This window comes from Scardinius erythrophthalmus (genome assembly GCF_964197995.2).
Source record: "Scardinius erythrophthalmus genome assembly, chromosome: 19".
NCBI lineage: Eukaryota > Metazoa > Chordata > Actinopteri > Cypriniformes > Leuciscidae > Scardinius > Scardinius erythrophthalmus.
The window spans coordinates 29,173,513-29,194,305 of NC_138239.1; the positions used below are offsets into that span (position 1 = coordinate 29,173,513).

Sequence of the window (20,793 nt, forward strand, 5' to 3'; positions counted from 1 at the left end):
TCATTTTAAAATTTTCATGTAACAGTCTAAAGCCAAATAAATAGCCGTTCTTACCTTTCATTTCAGACGGGGCCGTTCACATATCGCGTCTTTTTCGCGCTCAAGGTCGACATTTCAAATGTAGGCGCGCGGCGAGCGCGTTCATAATGGAAGCAACGTGGTGCGCTAGTTTTTCCAGGCGGGTTTTTCCTTCTCATCTCCAGAAATATATATAGTAGTAAAGCTAATGCAAGGGCTAGAAATCAATTAATCCTTTGCTGATACTTCTTCGTCGTCATCATGGAGAGCGCAGTTCATGGTTGGTTGCATAGCAACGACAGACGCCATGGGAGCGAGAGCGCAAGCGCTTGTAGGAGACAGCGGCACGGCCGCGCTTTCCACACGTTTTTAGACGCAATATGTGAACTGCCTCTTGCAGAGTTAGCCAATTACTATATTTTTGTCATGCTTGATGAAATACTTCCACACATCTGACGTGTGTTGTCTGTTGGTGACGTTCGCCATTTTTAATTCATTTATGGTTAATGGACGCTCGAGTAGTCGATTGTTTCCGACGGCGTCGAATAGTGGTTGAAGTAGTCGATCTATCGACTACTCGACTAGTCTATGCAAGCCCTATTCTCACAAAACTAGAAGCTTTTTTTTAAAAGTAAATTTAAGTTTCTTTCCAAAAAAGGGCACTTGGAGACTCCAAAAGGACAGCAAATTACCAAATGATATGAGGAGTCCATATAATTCATACATTTATGCACACTGCTGGTCATACAGCGGTGGGATGTTTTGATGTTTAGTCTGTTTTTCAGCGCAATTCATGAGGGCTGGTTCTCTTCGGTAACCATCACAGAATATGACAGAGCTCAAAACACACACTGGAATGAATAATTCACTGAAAAGGCAATGTGAGTCTCTATTCTCTCTTTACATTAGCACTATTTTGGACTGATTTGAATGCATTCACTTACTGGACTATTGGACTGAAAACTTTCCCGGAGTTTAGCGGCTTAAAATTATCTGATCGCAAATGGAGAAGATAAATTGAGTTAAAGGGTTTGATTGAATAGGAATTTCCACCTAACAGGGTTACAGGTGCCCATTGTGGATGCTCTCGACTTTGAAGATCATCTACTGTAACTGCGTGATTTCAGTTTCGCGTGCTTCAGTAATTTATTTGTCATCTTCTCAGTTCTCGCGCATGAGTCGTAGCGCTCTCGTGAACTCGCGTCAGAGGCCCACACAGGAGAAAATGAACAGTTGAACAGTTGAAATGAACAGAAAAGTCGTTATTTTTTTATTTTATTTTTCGCACAAAGTATTCTCGTCGCTTGATAAACTTAAGGTTGAGCCACTTAGTCACTTGGACTATTTTAACAATGTCTTTACTAACTTTTCTGGGATGGCAGATGCAATTACCAAGAAGCCTATGAAGGAGTGATCCAGCTCTCAGATTTCATAAAAAATATCTTAATTTGTGTTCTGAAGATGAACGAAAGTCTTACAGGGTTGGATCAACATGAGGGTGAGTAATTACTGACAGAACTTAATTTTTGGGTGAATTAACCCTTTAACGCGTTAACATAGACAGCTCTAGTCACAATGCTAATAATGCAAGCCTCAAATCTGAAATCTGAAAGCTGAGTAGATCATGTTAACATTATAATTTTTTTTTTTATATATATATATTTTTTTACATATTTTAATTATTTATTTTTTAAAAAGCCTTAGAGAAGGACATCATACCCTGCTGCACATACTCGTTTTTGTGTCGGGAATGACTTAGCAAAAAATATTATTTAACTTTGAGTAATTGATTTATGCATCATTACTGTAATTATTAATATATTAATATGATTATTAATAATGATCATTTTATACATTTTAAATATATATGTTAGTTATATTTTAATTGTAGTAATTATCTATTTTTTTATATATTATTGTGAATTATGTGTTTTGCAAGTTAGATTTTTATTTTAAATTAAATTATAAGTGTAAAAAATAAATTAAAATAAAGTTTAGTCCATTTTATTTCTGTAATTGGATGGTTTTCTAAGTGAAGCAGGGTGTTTATATGGGAAAAAAAAGACTAAAGAGGCTACCTTTATCCAATAGGATTGTGAAAAGTGGCTGTTACATCGCAGAATAATGCCAGGTGATTAAAGGGAAGTTGAAAAGTAAGAGGGATGATGATTTCAGAATCGAATAGAATAACGTGCACTGATGTTAATTTTAAAGTGTGTCCCTTTTACGCTTCATGCAGATAATCTGGACTTTCTCATTGCTCTAATTCAGAGCTCATAAAACTCGCTGTCTGTGCACTCGAATTCCCTCATATCAAACTTGACGTCTGTTTTGCCGTCTCCTCTGTCTGAAAATAGCCCAGGTCCAGCACAACCCCACCCTATCACTATAAACGCCTCTGAGCCTGGAAAACTCCACGGCAGACACACACGCTGTAAATACATTTCAAAGTGGAAAAATCCTGCATAAAGTGTTATGGAACGGTCCGGAGAAGGACTAAAAGGTTTCTAAGGCCAAAATTACACACACACACACACACACACACACACACACACACACACACACACACACACACACACACACACACACACACACAACACACACAGGAAATATTCACTTTTTCCGGTTTATACTGTAGCTAAACACTGGCTTTTTTTCATTCAGTGTCTTTAAAGGGACCCACAATATTTAGATGCTTTCCTTGTGCTGTGATCTCATGTGAAAGCCACCCAATGTTGAAGTCATTGATGAAAATTGCAGATACTGTTGAAACTGTCAGTTGGAAGTCAAATTCTAGACGTAGATTTCTTTTATATCTTATGAGTGAATCTCAGTAAATTTCCAGACCACAGTTCACCCTGGATCAAAAGAAATTATATTTAGCACAAGGAAAAGTAGGCCTACTTTTCAGACCATTAAGAATGTGACAAATTATCCTTTGTGATGCAAAAATATAATATTTAAATACATGTATTTATTTACCGTATTTAAATTATGCATGTCTACAATTTTTTATAATAATAGTATATAATAATTATTACTACGATTAATAAGAACAATAGTTATTATTATTGTTATTATTTTATTTTCTATTTTTAATTTAATTTAATTTAATTTAATTTGTTTATTTTTATTTATTTATTTTCTTCTTTTTATTTTCTTCTATTTTATTTTATTCTTTTTGTATTCTACTCTTCTTTTTATTTTATTTATTTTATATTTTTCTATTTCATTTTATTCTATTTTAGTCAATTCTATTCTATTTTATTCTATTCATTTTATATTATTTTATTCTATTTATTTTATTTAATTATTTTTTATTCTATTCTGTTCTATTCTATTCTATTCTTTTTATTTTATTTTATTTTATTATTATTTTTATTCTATTCTGTTCTATTCTGTTCTATTCTTTTTATTTTATTTTATTTTATTTTTTCTTGTTTTGCAGAAGAATAAGGCTGTGGTCAGTTTGAGTCAATGGTCTGGACATCTAAAAAAGTGTATTATTTTCTAAAGTTCTGAAGTTGTTTCCAGGATACGCGGATGTTTTCTCACGGTGTTGTGATGTCAGAGCCCAGATGAGACAGCCAGACTGCGTGACGGTGTTTAAGGACGGCATGTTACAGTCTAGAAACTTCCTCCATCCTCAGTTTCTCCTTCCTCCCCATGCAGATCTTACACTCGTCTCCACGGCCCACGAGAGAGCCTGGAATATAAACAGAGTTTGCCATTCTGCAGTTTATCTTGGGCTTAAAACTGCCTCATTGACTTGATTCAGTGCTTTGGTTCGGATAACAGTAGTTGCTGATTGAACAGGGATAAAGCCACTCTCTTTATCTACCTAAGTAAGACACACTCTAACGTTGTGAAATGAAAATATTATCCTAAAACCCTGCCCACGTTAGTGAAGTCAGCGTGTGCTGCCCGAGGGCTGAGCACATGCAACTAAGAGAGCACAAATTGTTTTTATATAAAACAAGTCATACTTTGGTTACAACCCTAATTTGATTTATCCAGCCGTCTGCTGAATGAATTCACAATCATAATTGTGTCGGTTAACCATGTAACAATAACTTTGGGGATTTTGTGATGTTTAAAATTTAGAATCATTACATGTAAACCTGATGCCACCATGAAGTGAGTACAAGCGAATAGTTCTGTTGTTTTAATTAGTGGTGTGATAACTCATTGTTTTTCATACTAGAGTTTGTGATTGATTCAAACCCCTAAACCCAAGTATTAAAGTTGGCAGGAAATATATATATAAAGAAGTCTCTTATGCTCACCAAGGCTACATTTGTTTGATCAAAAATGTGGTAAAAACAGTAATATTGTGAAATGTTTTTTAAACCGAGTTTTCTATTTGAATACATTTTGATCAAAGCTGAATTTTCAGCATCATTACTTCAGTTTTTAGTGTCACATGAAACTCTAAAAATCATTCTCATATGCTGATTTGCAGCTCAACAAACATTTATTATTATCACAAGTTTTAGTTGAAAACAGTTGTGCTGCTTGATACAATTTTTTCCGGATTCTTGATTGAATCAGGTTGATGAGCTGTCGCCTTTACTCACGTTTGTTTATTTTACCATTATTAAAGTTTGTGAACCTTCGCTGGTTCCCGCCTCATTTTTCCCATCACAACAAACCTCGTTACAGTAATATTTAAATACAAAAATGAAGATTCTGTCATTAATTACTCACCCTTGTGTCGTTCCAAACCCGTAAGACTTTCGTTCCTCTTAGGAACACAAATAAAGATATTTTTAATGAAATCTGAGAGCTTTTTTGTCCCTGCATTGACAGCTAGCCTACACAACTACCACTTTGATACTTCAAAAATGTCATAAAGAGATTTTAAAACTAATCCATATGAATCTGTGCATCATATGAAGTGATTGTGTTTCTTCAAAAAATTGGACTAAACTGGATTATGGATTAGTTTTATGATCTCTTTATGAACTTGTTTTGCGTAGCTGTCAATGGAGGGACAGATCTTCATTTGTGTTCCGAAGATTGACAAAAGTCTTCCGGGTTTGGAACGACATGAGGGTGAACTGTCCCTTTAAATATAATCATTTAAATATAGCCCACTTTTATAATATTGGGTAGAGAAACCAAAAGAATATGAATCATATTAGTTGGCATAATTCGTTTAACAAATAGATGTTTCCTTCAGGTATTAAATGCTTAATAATGCGTATTAAAACATATTGTTACTGATGTGTGCTCAACAAGCTTGGACGTGTATACGACTGCGCGCTCAATCCACTCTGTGTACGTTACTCACCAGCTACATACATACAGATACGTGTATTACATCTTTAATCTCTGATATGGTGGTGGTTGAGGAGAGACCCCTGATGTGATTGTAAAGTGGTTGAGAGACCCCTGATATGATTGTAAAGCGCTTCGGATTTACAGTAGTACATATTATAAAGTGCAATATAAACGCCTCATTGCATATCTCTGTTTCTTATGTTGTTGTCTTTCTTTGTCTGGACACAAACATGATGTGTGGTATCGTTTTATGGTAACAGAACATTTTATCGAGTACGAGACAGGTACACAAGCGCAGCATCGGGCCCGATACCGAAACTGGTATCAGTGATGTTGCACAGGTTCTGGTGTACGTATAGTTTTACAAATCTGAAAATGTTTGTGTGTACGCAAAATCTGCCTTTTGTGCGAACGCACACTTTAAGGATGAAATCTGTGCAGAGTTTTATACATGATGCCCCATGAAATCTGTGCAAAGTTTTATACATGATGCCCCAGGAATGTGTATTGAGAAAGTAAACTGGGTCAACTTTTTTTTTTTTTTTTTTTTTTTTTATCTTTCAAGCTAGTCCCGCTGTTCCTTTAAGTTTCCTCTGTTGACACACTGTATCGCGTTGGTCACAGAGTGTAAGAGATGTCTGGCCCCCGGGTCCCTGTGGACAAGATGTTTACTGTAACCATCTCTGATCTCTGCACTGTATTTAAACATTGATTGTTTTCTGGAATCAGGACTGTCAAATCAATGTGTTTACATCAGTCACATTGCTCTTTCTGTTTCTAAGCAAATCCGGGCAGCTGGCGAGATGGAAAGAGGCGGAGGAGGCCGTCAGCGCACCGCAGGCGTGTAAACATCGGCGGCGCACTCTGAACACAAAATCTCTATCCAAACATTCAGCTTATTTTAGCAAAACTGATGATGCTGTCTGGCATCATGTGTGCACACTTAGAGAAAGGACTCGATTCTTATCGTGAGGCTGGGCTCGGTTTAAGCGCTTGTGATGTTAGTTACAGTACTAGGGGGTCAAAGGTATTTCAAATGCAGGGGGAAGTTTCATTGAAATCCAGCTTGCATGATCATGGTTGTGCAACTCATTTTGGAGATATTGAGTAATATTAGCATTTCTATAAAAGTTATCAAACTGTAAAAGCTTTATTTGTGCTTTATCTTTATCGTTCTGTGCTTTATCGTTCCTTTTAACTGAGTAGAAAAATTCAAAACTGTGTAAGAAGGAATAATGTACAAGGCTGCGTTTCCCAAAAGCATCATGAGCTCAAGTTGATCCTGAAGACCATTGAAACCAATGTTCTCTATCATTAACTTACGATGCTTTTAGGAAACACATCCCAGGTCATCAAAACAAACGGGTTTATGTTATGTAATTTATTATTTTACATTAACATGTATTTTATTTTTTAATTAGTTTTCTTATTTTCTTAATTAATTAATTTATTTTATTTATAAATTAAGTGTTTTAAGTGTTTTTAAGCTTCCGTCCAGATCTGAGTTTATTATTTTTTTTTTTTTTTTTTATATGCTTTGTAACTAAACAAATGGAATAAATTACAACTCTGCAGTAAATTACAGTTTTTCCTCTGGGAGGCATTTGGATTAAAATACATTTAAAAAAAAAAGAAAGAGGAATGCAATCAAATTTAATTGAGACGGTTATGGTTGAGATATCTATTAACCAGACACATGGAGCCAGAGTTTGAGCAGTAGGTGACTCTATACAATAAGTGTCTCCCAACCATATAAAGTAAATGAAAATGTAATTAGGCACTATTTTTATCATTTTTAATCTTGCCAATGTTGCATATACTCTTAAAATATGGTAAGTGTAATTTGTAGAGGGAAATCAATCAGCTAGATATATAAAAGCCAATGATAAAACTCTTCTAGACATAACTTGTGTGGTTTTCAACCAGAATTATGTCACTTCTTGAAGAAAATTGGCTTTTCTTCTTCTAATGAAATAAGCGTAAATCATTTGTCATGGATTTTTGTGAAATGCTGTTTCTAGCCAGACATGTTGGTTGATGAAGCCTCTTCCATCGAAAGTGTTGAGCTTCTCAAGGAAGTTCCCATCTTCTCGTCTTTTAAAGGCGAGAGTCTGTGGCCATCCGGTGGTTTGCGCTACTATTGGATGAAACCGCTGTGTCGATATTAAGCACAATGTGGGAAGCTTTGGCAGCTGCAGTGTGGGAAAAACTGTGAATAAAAGCCTTCAGATTTTGTAAATAGCTCTCTTGTATTGGACTCTCGAGCCATCTGTAATGAATGTCAGCTTTTGCTATGAATGAGTGATGCCTTTTTATTACCCAATTGAGGGCTTAACTGTGTGTTAATTGCCATTTTATGAACATTTACTCGCTGGGATGGCAATAACAGAATCTATTTTAGATTATTTATCTAAAGATTGTGAGGTTTCACCTATAGTGATTGCGAAACAGGTTGGTCAAGAGCTTAAAATGTGCTATCCGTAGAATGGAAGGTAAAGTGGGTTATAATTTTTCTGAAATGTTTTTGACTCGCAGGTTTGCCCTTGGTGACGCTCGGAGACCCTTGCACGAGACCGCCGCCCTGGTGGAAGACATAGTGCACACTCAGCTCATCAACCTCGTAAGTCTGAACATAAGTCTTGTACTTCCACAATGTGACAGATATTTTGGGATTTGATTGGCTTCTGAAAAGTAGGCAAAAATAATATTCATTTTCCCTGCTATGCAGTTCTATTTTATTTAGAACTTTTTTTTTCTTTAGAAGAATGCAGTGTACTCTATTTTAATGAAATGTAAATATGCAGACCAATGAAGCAATGAAGTGAATTTATTTTGGTTTCATGTTGTTCATAATTTCAATATAAACTTTATGGTTGAGCACATTAGCTTGTGGGTACACGTATTGGCGCGTAACTTGACAACCGCATCACCGGCAGCACCGGCGGTGGTCCGCCAAAACTTTTTTTTTTGTACCCGAATGTATTATGTAAATATTATGACATGAGTTTAGCACAAAGCTTTGTTTACAAAATAAACAATACGTTAGCAATTAAATGTTACTTTGCAGCCATGGAAACATTTGGATTCATGCCGTATGAGAGAGGTACCCATAAATGCTAGTTATTTTAGTCGATAAAGTTTTAAATATGGATATTTGTCTTACACGAACACATCACTTCACTTCAGAAGGCCTTTATTAACCCGCCAGAGCTGTGTGGAGCACTTTAATCATGGATGGCTGCACTTTGATTGACTTCCAAAAAAAAACATAATATTGACACCCATTATAAAGCTTGGAAGAGCCAGGACATTTTTTAATATAACTCCGATTGTATTCGTCTGAAAGAAGAATGTCATATACACCTAGGATGGCTTCAGGGTGAATAAACGATGGATAATTTTCACCGCTAGTAGTTGGTCCATTACCAAAGCAGTGGTAAAAAACTGCCACCGTAACAGCCCTAATTGGCGAGAATAATAATGATTCAGAAAACACCTAATTGTTTCTATAGGGTTAACCAGAGTCCTTTAGCAGGTCATTTGGGGTCAAACATGAGTGCTGATAAGAGCTTAAGGTAACTAGCATAACTAGCTCGAGACATTTGCATCTGGAAAACGGTTTTACTGAAATCTGTAATTAAGTATAAATAGCATCATCAGAGGCAGCCTGTTTTCCCTCCAAAGGGAACACCACCTTCTTCAAATGCTTCCTCTGCTTTTCCAGCCTTCTGAAATGGATCACATTCAGTCCGACCGCTGCAATGTGATATGAGAATTGTGCCGAGTTAAGTAAATAACTGTGCTTACAAAGCCAATTGCTTTCACTGCTTGGATAAACACCGTTCCTCCCCGGCTTACACCTTGTCATGCCGTTACCACAAGCAAATCAAAACACTGACTGTAACAGACCAGAATTCCCCTGAACGGAGCCCAACAAATATCACCGGGAAGCAGCCTGCGCTTTACTGGCACGCTGACTCCAGATATAATTGGTTACGCTCAGAGGGCGCCTTGAGTTTGGAAACTCACTCGGAGAATTATCTTGTAGGGGTCACGTAGCAAACTCTGGCACGTTGCGGTGGTTTTAACCTTTCACCCTGTGGCTGCACGGTGCCCTCTCTCGCCTAAAGGAGTAAAGAAGCTTTTAACATTCATTGTTTTAACCTTTAGCCTGTTGAGTTGGAGAGCTCTTAAATCAGGCAAGCTGGTGGTCTGCAGGTTCTGCTTGGATTTATTTTGTATGCTCAAATTAAACGTGGTACATTTGTTTCTCTTCTCTGAGCCAAACCATCACAGTGGCTGAATCTGTCATATAGAAGCGGAATATGAATGCGAACACAAGCCGAATCAAACTAAATATTTGCGCAGCGCTGGTACGCTTTTGGCAACAAAAGATTTCAGACCCTGTTATTACCAGAATGTTAAAATCAACCCATTTTTCTTTGACACTGATTTGGGGTCTTGCAGTTTGCAGAGCAAAAGGCCCCACGTTTTATTGTGAGTTTTTTTCTGATGCTTTCCACAGTACGAGGGCCCTCATATGTTCCGCTTCTCACTGAGGAAAGCTCTAGTAGCCTAATCAACTAAGATACATATACATTTTCTACTACTATCCCTTTGTTAGTAATGTTTTAAACTTTATTTTACATGATAAGCTACATGATATTTCTTTGTCTCACTCTCTCTTGGAGATGGCATGTATGCAGGTATATACTTTATAATTTGTTCAGCTTTGCATTTTTGTCTTTTATTTATCATTTAGCATTATTGTTTTAATTAGAAGATAGCTGAATATGTATTTATCGTATCACGAAAGGTCCTCAAGCCAGGACTCGAACTCATGTCGCCCGAAGCACAAACGCATTACACCTCAATTACAACTCATTGCACTGCCTATATGAGGCTACCGGCTCCAACAGTTAAAAGATATTTAAATGTTATAACTGTAATAAAAAAAAAATTATCAGTTATACAAGGCATTTTTGTTCAGTGATAACTACGAAGAAAACAGATAGGCTGTAAAACCATAAACACAACTGTCTTAAGTAATTGTACGAACTTCCCGGTGAAGCTCGCCCACTTCCGGTCTTATTCTAATACAGATACAAATAATTTTGCGATTGTTACAGATATATTCCCATCTGCACACCCCTACTATATTCACTGGCTTGCAGTTACGCCCGTACGAGTGAACTCTGATCTGACGCATGACGTATTGACAAACTCAGAAGCGCAGAGGATAGAGCAACACAAAACACCATTTATGAATTAGAAGTCTAAAATGAGAATATTTAAAGAGAAATGTCAGAGGAGCTTGAGTTTGTTGCCCATCCCTGTTTGTTTGAACCGCGAGAGGCATCTACTCTCACCGAAGCTTACGCTACACCTACATCCTACGTCATGCGTCGGGTCAGAGGTCACTCTTCTGCCGGAACTCAACTCTCTCGTTAATGTGCGAACGGCCAGAACCGGGAGCTAGTGATTACAGTATATAAAGTTATAATTAGAAGGCCTTTATCAACCCCCTGGAGCCGTATGGATTACTTTTATGATGGATGGATGTGCTTTTTGGGCTTAAAAAAAATTGTACCATTCACTGCCATTATAAAAAGCTTGGAAGAGCCAGGATATTTTTTGATATAACTCTGATTGTGTTCGGCTGAAAGAAGAAAGTCATATACACCTAGGATGGCCTGAGGGTGAGTCAATTATGGGATAATTTATTTCTTGGGTGAACTAATCCTTTAAGAGTGTTTAACTTTCTTCTCTTGTGTTCTATTCTTCTGTAATCCAGAATGGCAGCACAGCTGAAAGGTTAGTTTGAGTGGTGCCCTTTACTCTACTGGTGTGCATTTGCATTTCCTTCAGCCTGAGGCTTATTCATTTTACTTTTGGTGTGAAAGGGCCTTTCCATTTGGCAAAAATATGACTTTTGTTTCTTTTTTGTTGTTAAAATCAAATAAGCAAGCCCAGCCCAGGGTGTGAAAGAATAATGCAAAAGTAACTCAATGCATTGCTTTCCATAAAAAGTAACCAAGTAATGCAATTAGTTACTTTTTTTTTTGGGAGTAACACAATATTGTAACACGTTACTTTTAAAGGTAACTTTCCCCAACACTGAGGATCAGTGTACAAACAGCAAACTGAATGAAATTAACTCTAATGTGGGTTAAAGTTGCATCTTTAACAATTGCTGGAATCAGATCATAAGTAAATGATGCTGAATAGGAAATCCCAGAATCACTCACTCACTCACTCACTCACTTAATATCAAATGAAGATCCTCCGCTATTTTCCTCATGCCATCTCTTAAGCATATTTTATGAAATTGTTCTGACTTTTGTATAACAAAGTCCACCCTGAGACCATTTCAGAGTTTTTAGTCCAAAGCAAATTATATAGGTTTATAAATTGCTCCTTTATAGCATTTTAACTTGTTACTCGCCATGAATATAGCCAAGGAAGCTGGCATGATGTTAAGGCACAATAAATAACCAACCAACCAGTTGGTTGTATTATAAATCACATTATTAAAATCTAAATCGAGCCCACATGCCATCATGTAAAACTACAGATATACATGATAAAGCTGTGACATGCATTGTGTTGCATGTAATTTACAGCATATTTTCAATTTAATGAACTCAAGAAAGTAATGATTAATGTTTCAGATCACCAGACATCGAGCTTTGAAGAACGTCTCACGGATACGGAACGTCTCATCCGCCTTTCAGCACCTTGTAATTTCCTCGAAGTGGCCGATCTACTTGTGTTTTCTTCATTTGACAGTCCCAGAAGGACACGGTCTGTTTGGCATTACGGCCCTATTTTCGTGTTTATTTTCTCAGCACTATAAATAACCCGCTCGTCTCAGCAGTGAGCACTAAACAGGGCATGATGGTGATAACCTTTCATTAATTTTGGGTTTCCTCCCTCGTGGATTTATTATTGTTAGGAGAGGCCAGGTGTTGCGCTGCTCGGACTGTAATTGTGAGCAAGCTACTTAGTCGAAGACCACAGCGGTAATAAACCAAATTGCACAATAAATCCTTCCCAGATGGCCTGCAAAACAGTGCACACCACTCTGTCAGTCTGTGTGTGTGTGTGTGTGTGGTGTGTGTGACAGAAGACATGAAGTTACATTTTTACACCTCACATACTCTCTCGGGTGTCTGTGACTTACTGCCTCGTGATTTATGGTGTCTCGGGTCAGTTTGCTGCCTGAAAAGTTAGAAACTGTATTTTTTTATGCTTTATGTGTATGAATTTCAAATCATATTAATCATAATTCGTGTTACTCAAACAGTAGAGCATGGCGCTAGCAACGTCAAGGTGACTCACCTTCAACTCACCAATCAAACTCAAAATAAATTTGTTCTAGACGATTCATTCTTATCTGACAAGAACTTAAAGGGTTAGTAAAACAAACAAAACAATTGTCATCAATTTCTCACCCTCATGTCATTCCAAACCCTAAGACTTTTAGTTTGTCATTGAAACATAAATGAAGATATTTTAAATAAAATCTGAGAGATTAATGTCCCTCCATTGACTGTCCACGCAACTACCACTTTGTCACTTCAAAAAGTTCACAAAGGGATCGTAAAATTAGTCCATTTGAACCGAGCGATTTATTCCAAATTTTACGAAGAGACACGTCACTTTATATGATGATCAGATTATATTTATGTTTGTATACGAGACAAAAAAGGTATTTTGAAAAATTTGTTTGTCTGTACAATAAAAGTAAATGGCTGTTTGGTTTGTTTTAATCCATGAAAAAATGATATTTTTCTCTGCTCGCTTCCCGGCGACTGTGCTTCCCCAAAGCACAGGTTTGGTATCGTTGTTTGGTATCGTTGTAAAGCAAAGCATTCCAACTTTGTGAATATTCATAGCGAATTCTCAATGGACCAATGAACCAATGAATGCTGATGTAAACAAATCCAGCTTGTTGCTAAGCAGTCACAATAATGCCTTCGGTGATTAATCAAAACACCCCATGCTGTGGCGCATTGTGGTATCATGGGATATCCATCCTCTGAAAGCACGAAAAAGAAACTTTTCAATTTTTTTTTTTTTTTTTTTTTTTTTTTTTTTTTATGATAAACAGTTGTGGTACTTGATTTCTTGGAGCAAAACCAGTTGAGAAACACTGATCTGAAATGTTCAGTCCAAATCCTTTGGGTTGTTGCTGAGTCACAGTCTCCTGTGATGTCAGTCATGCATGTGTGAAGGTTTCTGTGAACAGAAAGGACGGCCACTAGTTGAAAGCACATTGGTCAGGACTTTTTGTTTAACTCACTAAAGGACTTTGAGTGCTTGCACATTGACAGACGGTCAGGAATGATGACGCTGACCATGAGTCAGTCTTTTGTGGAGCATCTCTCCATTGTGTGCCATACAAGCTGATGTTTACGGGATCCTTACAGTGACCTCTAGTGCTCGACTCCATACTGTATGTGAGATACTGTCATTTTACCTCTAAAATAGCTGTGTCATTCCCATTCTTCAGTTGTTTTTAAAATACAAATATGATTGTGTTGTAATTTAAGGTTTAAGATGATCAAGGTGTTTTGAGCTGATATGATAACCTTTAAAAATTATGAGTTGTAAAAATGGTTGTACTGGGGGTACCGGGTTTGTATATTTCCATTTATTTCTTCCATTTCCTAGCGTTTTTTAAATTATCTTCTTTTGTGTTCCGTAGAAGAAGTAAAGTTCCATTTCTTTATTTCAATGGAAGCTTCAGCTACTTTTAAAGATGTTCTTCAGTTAAAGACTGGGTATGACTCTTGCAGAGACAGATGATGGAGTTTTATTAGTTTAGGTTCTGTAATCTGTGTGGGAAATTGTTAATCCAGCATCAGACTTCCTCCTACTGGAATGACTGGTTGGAGAATAACCAAACATGCCTGTGAAAAGCCTTCACGTTTCTCCTGACATGTGAAACAGAGTTCACTTGGCGTTTTCCTGTAGCACCAGGTGCAGATGTTGGCAGGCTTTATTCCCAAGGAGTTTTTCCTGATTCCAGTCTTTCTATCAGTCTCAAGGGTCTTGTTTTTTGCAATGACAGCAATTTTGCTATACAACTCTTTCAGTACGGACCACCATTGTAAATTTGATTAGTGTATGTGAAAATTGCCCTAGTCTGTACTTCTAATGAATATATTTATGAGTCCAATGTACCAATCAATTTAATTACCAGTAGCCAGCTGGTGAAGTCAAGTTCAAGGTTTTATTTTGGTCTCCCAGAAGATGGAAATATTTTCCCCTTGATGTCCCTGTAGGTACTTTAGAAGACTATATATATATATATATATATATATATATATATATATATATATATATATATATATATATATATATATATATATATATATATATATATATATATATATATATATATGAGACACCTATAACATTTAAAGTTTTTTTTTTCCAATATATTTTTATTTTGTAATAATTTCACATTTAATCTCCAAGTTAAGAAATTCTCCAAATTAACAAAATCAGGGCTCAATTTTTCTATTGGCCCAGTCAGACATGCTCAGATTTTTACATGCCCTGTCAAAATTAACAAAAAGTTATTGGGCCCTATTTTAACGATCTAAGCGCATGGTCTAAAGCACGTCACAAGTGCATTTAGGACGTGTCCGATTCGGACAGTGGATTCCACTTTTGCTAGTTTAACGACGGGAAAAATGGTCGGTGCACCCCAGCGCATGGTCTAAACCAGTGGTTCTCAACTCCAGTCCTCGGGACCCGCTGCTCTGCACATTTTGTATGTCTCTCTTATCTGACACACTCAAATCAGTTCATGGAGTCTCTCCTGACGAGCTGATGATCTGATTCAGGTGTGTTAAATAAGGGAGATATACAAAATGTGCAGAGCAGTGGGTCCCGAGGACTGGAGTTGAGAACCACTGGTCTAAACGGTCCGTATTCTTTTAATGAGTAATGGGTGTGCTTTGGGCGTAATGTGCAATAAACCAATCAGAGTCTCATCTCCTATTCCCTTTAAAAGCTAGTTGCACTCGCGCCATGGTAGATTCGCTATTTACATGGCGGAATTTGATAGTGGAAAGACTGAACGCTTCTCCAGAGTACGCAAGCAGACCATCTACGGGTCAAGCCGGACTCCACCATATCTTTATGTACACAATAATAATCTTTTACATTGCAATCCTTTTATTTTAATTTGGCATGTTTGTTTGCTGCTGCCGCCTGTGTGTTTAATAGGCAGTAATGTGCGCCTATAGGCGGGTCCACAATGCGCGTACACTCTGCTTATTAAACACACAGGCAGCAGCAGCAAACAAACATGCCAAATTAAAATAAAAGTCTATTTCAGTTGCCTCAAAATAGCAACGCGCCATCAATGCGCCCAAACACACCTCGTTTTCAGACTAGCACACCCATGGGCGCACAGATGGGCACAAATGCATTTGCTATTTAAACAACGTGGCACAGGAAGTGAAAATGAAAACTGCGTCAGGCTGAAACTAGCAAAAACAATTGTCGCTCCTGGCGATGCGTTGTGCCGGGTGTATGATAGGGCCTATAGTTTTCATGCTGTTTTTGACCCATGTAACCTTATAAACTGTGCTTTAAGATTTGTATGCAAGTCTAACAGGTAGGATATCAATTGAATAAAGTTATCAAACAGTTCACAGACGTCACTGCATAAGTTGTAAATTAAATATAGATTAAAGCTACAAAAGTTATTTAGTCAAGAGCAGTAAGGGATTATCACTTTTTTTTTCTTTATGTATCCTTAATGACAAACAGAAGCAGGTTTATTAGGCTGCTGTCACTTTAAGACCTGCCGCACATGATGTGGATCTGACATGCATCCCATTTTCTCACAACTCTTTACGTTAAATAATCGCAAAGAGTTTTGTGCTTTGTTACTTCTAATAGTAAGGGATCATTGTCAAAGTTACATTAAATTATTGAAAGTTAATGCATGATAATGTACATATGCATTCATTTATTTATGCATATAATAAATAAAATAAAAACTAGAGCTATGTTCCTGAGACTGTTTAAATCTGCACAGAAACCATTCAAGCCACAGCTACAAAACACAGCTCAACATAAGCTCAAAAGTGGCACTTTAGACAGTTTCTGTGTGTGTGAGAGAGAGAGAGAGAGAGAGAGAGAGAGAGAGAGAGAGAGAGAGAGAGAGAGAGAGGTGCTTAGTCATACGATACTGCAGTCATATAAATTATTTTGTGAATAATGCCAATGTAGAATTTTATGTTTCTCTTTAATACTAATAATACAAATGTTTTAAAAATGTTTAAACCTTTTGTAAGGTTAGTTACAAGAGAACTGTTCCTCACCCTCCCTTTTGAAGTTTCTTTACAATTTGTTATAGCACAAAAAATTCATCATGTCTCATGTAATCACTCAATCACTGTTTCAATCGCGTAGAGATGCCAAAAAACCTGCTCATGAACTGTCACTTAATGTTGTATTTACCTCGGTTTGTTAGTTAACTATAGAAAAAACACTAGAGAGGAGCTTATTTACTGATGTATGTATGTTTGAAGAAATGAGTTTGAAATGCAAATGAGTTGTATACTATAAATGAAACTGAGTTTAATTATTATTTCTGAAAATAAAATGCAGTTGAATATAATATTTTGGGCTCTATTGTTAATTTCAACCTTTAATATTATAGTAATGCACAAAGTGAGAGGGTTCCCTATAGAGTTTACAGCCTTAGTTGGGAGAGATTTTTTTCCCTTAAGAAAATCAACTCACTATCATTCTGAATAATCGGCTATTGGTTTTTGTGAAGATCTGGGGCCTCATTTATAAACGTTGCGTACGCACAAAAGAAGGCGTACGCCGCTCTCTACGCAATAATTGGTATTTATAAAAAGCAAACTTGACTGGAAAATGTGCGGTCCTTCACGCAAACTCTGACCCAGGCGTACGCACAAAAACGGGTGAAATGAGAAATGGCGACACCGTCGGCAGATGGAAGAAACACGTGAAAGTGTGTGAAACTGTAGACCGTTGTGTAAGAAATGGCAATACTGCCTCTCATAAATACCATGAAGACTTCACAAAGCAAGTCTTACAATTAACAGCCGACACGAACACCCGTTTGATCGATCTGCAGTGTAAAACAAACAAAATCAAACGAAGATTACAACAGAAATGCAAATTACCACATATTTGGAAAAAGAAAAGTGAAATATGTTCTGCACTAATATTGGCATGATATGCATTTCATCCTCATAACACATCTGCAGCTTGTCAGAGGCAATCAAATGGATGGTAATAAAATGCCATGATGCCATCACAATGCGTAATGACGTAATGAAAGTTACGTTTCTTGGTTTTCCTCTCTGTTTGCCATGATTTCGCAGTCGATGAATATTAACTTGTGGGCGTTTCACGGACTATTTATGGGCGACTATGGGCGTGACATGAAGCCGCAAAAGATGCGCTACATTTAGAATTGATTGTGATTTATTAAGGGAAAACTGCGTAGGATGTGCGTGCACACGGTTTTATAAATCCGAATATTTCTGTGCGTACGCACGTCCTATGTTTCATCCGTACGCCACTTCTGACGCAAATCCTACGCAAAGTTTTATAAATGAGGCCCCTGTTCAGGAGCGTTTTGTATGTAGACAGTAAGTCTAACAGTCAATTTTTAATTTCTTTTTAAAGTAAAATGATTTCCTTTTTCAAGTTGCATTACTGAATATTTCAACTTGAAATACTAAAATAACATCCTAAAATAAATAAAAATAAAAAATACAAATGAATAAAACTATAGACATGATTTTTTTAAATGACAAAAACTGTAAAATTACTAGACATTTTAACTAATATTTAAGTGAAAAAATAAAATAAAATTCAAAATATTAACAAAACCTACAATAGTATATCAGTGAAACTAAAATAACACTCCTATTTACTGAATATAATATAATATAATTAATATAATATAATATAATATAATATAATATAATATAATATAATATAATATAATATAATAATATAATATAATATAATATAATATAATATAATATAATATAATATAATATAATATAATATAATATAATATAATATAATATATGTTTTTGCGTTTGACTTAAGCACATTTCCCGTCTTTATTCTCATTTTATTTACATATACATATTATATATATATATATATTATATATATACATATACATTACTGTCTACGGCCATCCACTTCAGTCAAACGTCGTTGAAGAACGTCTAAAGTTCAAGTTTTTCTTTTCGTTCATGAGAGGTCTAGAACCTAATCTTACCAGATCAGTGTGTTCTGCCAGAAAACCCTCAGCAAACTCAACTTCCCAGACCTGTTTTTGTTTTTATAAATATTATATTTTGTTTACACTGTTTTCTTTGCGGACTCTGTCGTGATACAGGTAGGTGGTCTCTGTTAATAATGAGTGAGATAAATGTCACCGTTCACTTCTTTTTAAGCCATTGAAGAAGTGTCAGTGTTCGGCCTGGTTTTAATGTAAGAGACGTCCATTCATCCGCAGTGAGTCTGGCTAGAAGACGTCTTCCAGAGCCAGACTCAAACCTGTCCCGAAGCCCAGACGCCTGCAGGATGTTTGGGCTTGAAATGGGTTGGGATGTGGAAGTATGGCTGCCACCTCCAGTCCAGGTGCTCACGTTGACATATGTCAGAAGCGTTCGGGTGCCCGAATCAATTAGCTTCTGTCGTGTCGAGCAGGGAGGACAAATTGGCAAAGTGTTTTGTTTAAATAAATGGCCTTGGTCTAGTTTTTCCACGGGGAGCGAGGCTTAAAGGAATGTGTGGTCTCATCGTTCTTAGAAATAAGTCGTTGCAGCATCGTCCGTTGACAACATGTTTACTTATTCACACCGTAGCAAAACCATAAACTGAGACCTCCTGGCTGTGGCCGCACTGTTGGAGATTGTGTAACGTGGAATATTTTTTGAGTTTTAATCCATCATAATGGGTTTTTTATATTGTAAGTTCATGTTTTGCTTTAAGAGGCATCTGTTTAATTGTCATTTGGGACCATTTTGGAACAAAGAAGAGATGCAGTTTGAATAGACCCTTTAACCTAAGCATTAAACTTTGGCACAAAACTCGTCCCGTTCGATTACTTTTCTAAGGCCTCAGATTTTCACCTGCTGGATGATAAAACGGGCAAAAAACTCCCTCAGACATGCACTGAATGGCCCGAGCCATATCTAGAGACCAGACATTGTTTTTGATGTAAATGGGAAACACTTATTTTATTTATCGAACTGCCCGTCTCACAGGGAATCTGAGTTTCGGTAAACACTGATAAAGTCCGCTGCCAAACATCACCATTTAACCGCAGAACACAAGTAACACATTCCATCTTGTCGAGCCGGACGAGTTTGTGTTCTGGCGATAATGCTGCTGTGTTACTGTTTCACTAATTGTTTTTGACAAATGTTTTTCCTCTGATTTCTCATTGTTATGAAGCAAGACACAAGGTTGCTTGGAGACCAACACTGAAGGGTTGTTTTGGTAATTGGGCGAATCACAAGAAAACATGTGCAGGTCACATTTCACCACAAAAAAAAAAAAAAAAGATATAAGTAATTATATGTTAGAGTAAATAATATACCGTTTTTAGGACTATTTATTAGGGCTATTCACCAGGATTATTATCTTTAACTAAAACTGGAAAGAAAAAAAAAACATTAATTGAAACAAAATAAACATTAACTGAAAAAAAAAAAAAAAACATGTTTAAAATCAGCTAGTTGCAAAGGCAACATTTCTCATTATTGTCTCATTTCAACTTGAAATACTAAAATAACAAACTAAAAAAATAAAACTAATAAATACAAATGAATAAAACTATAGAGATATTTTTTTAAATGACAAAAACTATAAAATTACTAATGTTTAAGTGAAAAAATTAAATTAAATTCAAAATATGAATAAAAACTATAATAGTATATCATTGAAACTAAAATAACACTCCTATTTACTGAATATAATATAATATATGTTTTTGCATTTGACTTAAGCACATTGCCCTCTTTATTCTCATTTTATATCATGAAAATATGTAATGTATTTACTGTTGAGATATATATATATATCTCAACAGTAAATACATTACATATTTTCATGATATATAAGTTCATGATATATACATTGTTGCTTTTTTTTTTTTATATGAGGGAAATGTTCTTAATTGTCATAAAAATATTCTTTATTCAAAATATATTTTCTTATTTCACTCTCTTAATTCTTGATAAAATATGACCCAAGAGTGTTTTTGACAGGTGTTGTGTGATTATCCATGTCACTTACTTTTAAAACATCGCAATATTCCTTCGAAACTGCACCGTAACCAATGGCCCTTAGGCTTGTGTTGAAAGTATAATGAAGTTTTCAGCCATCACATTAGATTTTTAGGTGATGTGATCAAGCCGCGAGTGAGCTTTCCAGCTTAAGTAACCTAAAATCTGCCCG

The 20,793-nt window shown here is 36.2% G+C and overlaps 1 protein-coding gene across 2 annotated transcripts in view; it reads left to right on the plus strand.

Annotated features, from left to right (window-relative positions):
- supt3h (SPT3 homolog, SAGA and STAGA complex component) overlaps positions 1 to 20,793 on the plus strand; it is a 124,279-nt gene that overhangs the window by 53,846 nt on the left and 49,640 nt on the right. For both annotated transcript variants that reach the window (XM_081393851.1, XM_081393852.1), the window contains exon 3: positions 7,837 to 7,921. In XM_081393851.1, coding sequence (XP_081249977.1) covers positions 7,837 to 7,921 — 85 coding nt within the window. The remainder of the gene's footprint in view (positions 1 to 7,836; positions 7,922 to 20,793) is intronic.